Here is a 5,917-nt window from a genome sequence, read left to right on the forward strand (position 1 = left end):
TATAGACCATAAATATCATTTTGAAGTAAAATTTGGCATTTTTCTAGTGAACAGTTTAAATAAACAATAATATGAAAATAAAGTTAAAAACCTATAATTTTAACACTTGATTTACATAACTAGTAAGTTCATTGGTCTTAAAAGGTGCCATAACTGCCATAACTGACAGTTTCTTTTTCATCTCTTCTATAGCACCATACAAAAATACAAAAGAATATGACTATCAACAACAATCCAATGATGACCATTGCTCCGATAAATGAAGCAGTAGCAGTACAACTATAACCTGGTGACTCACTATCATCACTAGTAATATTAACTAAAACGTCACTGTCATTAGCAGACTGTATCAATACATTAAATGTATTATTATATCCATCAACAGCATCAGAACACGAGCGAAAGTCCCAAAACGAGTAACCACAAGAGCCAATACTGCACACACCATTGCCAGCAGTACAGACCCTATCACTCCTTGATACATCATAGAACACCTGTGATCCTGTGATCACTGTTCCAAACGAATAAACACCAGAGGTCTCATACACAACGTAATAATCATCTTGACGAGTGATATTGAATACTACCAGTATATTAATCACTGACTCATTAGGCTCTAATCTGAGACACTGAGACTGAGCGACAATACTATCATCCTGGTTACAGCGTCCTGTCAGATTAAGTACATGATCTAGCGACTTCTCAGAATAACGTCCAAGATACAATCTAACACAATCATCATTCTTATCATTATAGGAGGAGGAGGAGGCAGAGGAACTGTTAGGTGATGTAATGTGTTCACGTCGCTTCAGTCTCATGTTATAGACCAGCTTTGAGCCAGGGCCTAAATTTATCGGAACACCTCGTCCGTTGTACTCGTACTCATTGCATTGAACTATATAAGGACTAGGTGGACAGTACGGGACAGGAGATAATTCATGTACTGACGTGTTAAGAGGAACATTAGCTGAAACAAGCATAACATTTACAGAACCAGGGAGGTGAACGCAGGTATTCTCAAATGTACCAAGGAGTACCGGATAACTGTTCTTTCCATATATAATAGCACTTGTCATTGTAGAAGAGTTACGGGGGGAGGGTGGACTCCAATGAAATCCAGCAGAAACACCTCCGAGTATCACAGCAATGATTATCATAATAATAATCAGGGCTGTTATTAATGTTATAAAAGAAAGAGAAACATTATAAAAACAGTTACACTTAGAATAATAGAATAAATAAACAGACCATAAAGAGACAAAGGAGGAGGAGGGAGAGGAGGAAATGGAACTATGTTAATGATAATTATTGAACTATCAGTTACTGTGGTCTCTTTGATGGCATTAACATACATGTACATGTACACACATCTCATATAAGTAATATCATCATTATTATACCTATTTTCTTCCAGTGTCTCTTGCAACAAGCTAATAAAAGAATAGTTAAATATGAACAGTGTACATTAATAGACTCACAATCTTCCTCAGAAACAACAAGAGGAGTAATAGAAGAAGTGTCAGGGGCAGCACTATGTACATTATGGTCATCTATTGAAATTACTATCAATCAAAATAAAATTAATCAAGTATAAATTACTTTGAGTTAATGTGACTGCAGAATTTCTATGTTCAATTGTAGGAGGAAGAACTAATAATAAAGAGCAATAACCAGAGGATGCTAGGGGTCTATTATACTATACCTTCAGCATTAATACTAAAATGATCTGAAATAAATTTATTTAACTTTGCCAAGTCACCTACAATCATGTAGTAAATAAATTAATAAAATCTCATTATTACCTTCTTCTGGATGATGACGGCTGACCATAAAAGACATTCTTGCTTTTGATACTAAAATTTTAGATAAAAATCATGCAAGCATAAACCTCTTGATTCAATTACCTTCGTTTAATGAGCTAGGTGTAGCTTCACGATGAGTTGTAATATCGCTTCCAATGGGTGTGACTGACGATGAGAAATCTGTATCAGGAGATTTGCCTAAAATAAAATCAATAAAATGAACTAACATTCAATCCTTACATGTGCCTCCATTCTCTTGCTGTGTACATACATCAAAATAGTTTGGCTGATTGAAGGACTCTGCTAGCTTGTTCAGCTTTGCTACATCTGCTTGCCCATGATCAAATATTAATCCAACAAATTCCAGTGGAGAATGTCTGTCAATGGTTTCATTATTCAAGTAGAGACTAGAGAAAGTCATCATTGCCAATTTGCACCGCTCCTCTCCCAAATGATACAAGAACTTTGCAACCCTTAATCTAAAGTATATCTCGGGATATGATGCACGTAAATCAAAGCCTGGTATCAAGTATGGGCTTAGCCTAGATACCTCTTTCTCATTGCAGTTGAAATAACAAAGAATCGAGTGAATGATGCTAGCACTTTCAGACAAAGTAAACAACAATAAGCGGTCAAAAATTTCGTAAAATGTCTCTGGCTCATTCGAAGTGGGTAAGGGTAAGAGCGTCTTATAGAGTGACAAACAGATCAATTTGACATAAAAATCGAGGAGTGGCGTATCAATTCCAGTACCAATCAAAGAAACGTCTCTTCTGATCGTCTCCTTCATCTCATTTGCCCTCCTCCATACTTCAGGATAAGAGGTTTCCAAAGAAAAGGTCACATCAGCTTTAGATTCTAACTGGTCCACTAACTCTCCTTTCTCCCAGCCCAGAGCAGAGAGGCACCCAAGAATGAAGGCAGAGCATAAAGCAAGAGATTGAGAAGAGTCAGAGGAAGAGTTGAAATGAGAGAAGAGAAGAGAGAGTGAGTCTCCTAGGGTTTGACCTGTCTCGGGTTGTGTAACTGCATTTACGAGCGTAAGAAGACTGTCCTTGTGTACCAGAGAAAGAGAGGATTCGCAGGAAGCTTTAAGAGACTCTAACTTTTCCTCAGTAGTACTGGTTTGGTCTACTACATTCGAGTCTTCGGGCTCACTCATCACCCGAGCAAGTCAGCAAGATCAAGATCATCAAAAATGCTGAATGCAGTGCCAGCAAAAAAAAACAAGGCGTGGTTGGCTTTTACAGCCACGCCTATTTTTGTACAAAAATTAAAAATGGCTGCAGGAAGTCAAGCAGCAGGTGCTGCCAGAGGTGCCGCATTGCAAGAATCTTTGTTGATAGCTGGTTCTTCATTTAACATGAAAAGGTGTCGTTTAATAACTAAACCCACTGCTGGTAAATCAAGCATTGTTAAAGGTCCTGTACTTTATTGGATGTCCAGAGACCAGAGGGTTCAAGGTGAGAAGATCATGATGATGAAGTATTACATAACATCTTGTACGTAGAGTCCAACTTATAGTAAAGGAGCATGCAGTGATCAATTACCATTGCTAGATATATTTAACAAAGTTTTGAAGATATTTCTAACACCAATTTATTTGATTGAAATAAGCATAATTGGTCTTTCACCAATTTTAGCACCTTTTAAAAATCTAAAAATTTTGACTGGAATCATCTTAAATTTGATAAAATACTGTAATAATAATAATAATTTATAATTTTTAATGTGCTTTGTACATAATAATAGATAATTGGGGTCTGGTTTACAGTCAGGAGTTAGCTAATAAGCATGGTGTTCCTCTACTGGTTGCATTCACTCTTGTACCTAAATTCCTTGATGCCACATGGAGACAATATAGCTTCATGATGTCTGGTCTCCAAGAAGTGGAAAAGGTAAAATTTTGTTACAGCATAAGTATTTTAGTAACTCCATTATATGGTACATACTACAAAGTATATCTGTTGTTTACTCCAGTTTAAAATGGACATTATTAATATGCATACAAGGCTTCCCACAGAATTTTGACATCTTCTGCCAAATTTTGAAAGCATTGCTACTATTGTAACACTTGTCAACTCACAAAGCATGCTGTTTAGCTGGCACTTAGTGGAAAACACTGTCAATATAAAAAAGTTTAATTGAGCCAAATTTGGTACAATTTTTTTAGTTATTGACAAACTATATATTTAATTCATAATTCAAACACGTGATTTTATGATAAATCTATTTTAAAATTTTATTAGGAATTACTGAAACTTAAGATACCATTTCATTTACTACTTGGTAAAGCCCAATCCTGTCTTCCTCCATTCATTGCTAAGGAAAGTGTCTCAGTTGTTGTGTGTGACTTCTCTCCATTGAGAGTTTCTCTTGGATGGGTAAAGGAAACTGGGGCTGAACTGGATAAAATTAAAGTACCATTAGTCCAGGTACAGTGTATGTGTCACTGTGATTTGTGTAAGCTATTAAAGTATGTGNTTATTTGTAAGTAATGTTTTTATTAACTACCTGATAGGTGGATGCACACAACATAGTGCCAGTATGGCTGGCATCTGATAAACAGGAATATGCTGCTAGGACTCTCCGTAATAAAATACACAAGTTTCTGCCGGAATTCCTAACAGAGTTTCCTCTTGTTACTCTCCATACTCATAACTCTAAGCTAACAATGAAAGTAAGGACCTTATGACATTGTGAGGTGTATGAGTATTGTTTTACTAGTCAACTAATTGGATTAAAGCAAAGGAGAGCCTTGAAGTTGATATGACAGTCAGTGAAGTCTCATGGGCTACTCCTGGCACTAATGCTGGTCTGAAGGTATTGGATGACTTCTGTACCAAGAGACTCAAGTTCTTTGCTGCGCAACGCAATGACCCCAATAAAGATTCTCTCAGTAACTTGTCTCCTTGGTTTCATTTTGGTATGCTAATACTAGTATTTTCCTACTATTTAAAATTATTTATTTTGTAAAGGTCAAGTTGGGGTACAGAGAGCTATCCTAAAAGTCAAGAGTTATAGCTCAAAGCACTCTGAGAGTGTATCAGCATACATTGAAGAGGCAGTCGTGAGGAGAGAGTTAGCTGATAACTTTTGCTATTATAATCCTCACTATGACTCCATCAGTGGGGCAGCACAATGGGCTCAAGATACACTAAAGTGAGCTAATATTATGTAATAGCATTATTTCACATTATTTCATCATTATTGTGATTTTTTTTCTTTTTCTCCAGAGCTCACAAGAAGGATAAGAGAGAGTACATTTATACTCAGGAACAATTTGAGTCATCATCGACGCATGATCCTCTTTGGAATGCTGCTCAAGTGAGATTTATGCTAGTGCATTCACTGCATTGATTATACATTGTGTACATGTATGTATGCTGCATTCACAATAATAATTATATATTTATTATTTATAATACTGTATAGCTACAAATGGTACAGGAAGGGAAGATGCATGGCTTCCTGAGGATGTATTGGGCTAAGAAGATATTGGAATGGACATCAAGTCCTGAGGAAGGATTAAGGATTGCTATCTATCTCAACGATAAGTATGAGATTGATGGTAGAGACCCTAATGGATATGTTGGTAAGGAAATAATAATAATAATAATAATGTGTATTTTTGAGCAACTTTAAAAATTTGTAAAGAATCCAATTTTGATCGGAATTAGCTCAAACTTTCTACGCAACATAAGAACATGTATACGTATCAGAAAAAATTATAAAAATGAGGAATTCTCTACTTTTCATTTTCGGCAAACTTTAGCCAAAATCCCTGTACTATAGTACAGGGACTTTGGGCAACTTTAAAAATTCTTAAAAATTTAATTTTGATTGGAATCAGCTCAAACTTTCTATGCAACATAAGAACATGTATGCGAAAAAATTATAATAATGAGGAATTTCCTACTTTTCATTTTTGGCAAATTTTGGCCAAATCCCTGTACTACCGTTATAAGGGACTTTGGGCCGATTTGGAGCAACTTTAAAAATTTGTAACAAAATCCAATTTTGATCGGATCAGCTCAAACTTTCTACACAACATGAGTACATTTCTATGCATCAGAAAAAATTTTAATGGAGATTCTCTTTTAGCTATTTGTCAT

General features: G+C 35.8%; 2 protein-coding genes across 3 annotated transcripts; one reads left to right on the forward strand and one right to left on the reverse strand.

The window, feature by feature from the left end:
* LOC109588998 (uncharacterized) lies at positions 1 to 2,987 on the reverse strand. Of its 2 annotated transcripts, none has more exons than XM_020005119.1 (8): positions 2,049 to 2,987; positions 1,905 to 2,000; positions 1,803 to 1,853; positions 1,703 to 1,759; positions 1,600 to 1,650; positions 1,479 to 1,550; positions 1,401 to 1,430; positions 1 to 1,171 (listed from the first exon to the last, which is right to left on the reverse strand). In XM_020005119.1, exons 1-8 carry the CDS (start codon positions 2,962 to 2,964, stop codon positions 138 to 140), a joined length of 2,307 nt encoding a protein of 768 aa, XP_019860678.1. In that variant the 5' UTR covers positions 2,965 to 2,987; the 3' UTR covers positions 1 to 137. The 2 variants fall into 2 exon arrangements, with proteins under 2 accessions (XP_019860678.1, XP_019860677.1); XM_020005118.1 differs by having other exon boundaries at positions 2,043 to 2,987.
* A 4-nt stretch (positions 2,988 to 2,991) lies between these two features.
* On the forward strand, positions 2,992 to 5,459 carry LOC100633702 (deoxyribodipyrimidine photo-lyase-like). The gene is made up of 8 exons (XM_020005120.1): positions 2,992 to 3,265; positions 3,555 to 3,700; positions 4,052 to 4,237; positions 4,324 to 4,482; positions 4,530 to 4,728; positions 4,781 to 4,964; positions 5,039 to 5,129; positions 5,238 to 5,459. Exons 1-8 carry the CDS (start codon positions 3,001 to 3,003, stop codon positions 5,445 to 5,447), a joined length of 1,440 nt encoding a protein of 479 aa, XP_019860679.1. The 5' UTR covers positions 2,992 to 3,000; the 3' UTR covers positions 5,448 to 5,459.
* Positions 5,460 to 5,917: the final 458 nt, after the last annotated feature.

The sequence above is a fragment of the Amphimedon queenslandica genome, unplaced genomic scaffold (genome assembly GCF_000090795.2).
Source record: "Amphimedon queenslandica unplaced genomic scaffold, v1.1 AMPQUscaffold_11715, whole genome shotgun sequence".
NCBI lineage: Eukaryota > Metazoa > Porifera > Demospongiae > Haplosclerida > Niphatidae > Amphimedon > Amphimedon queenslandica.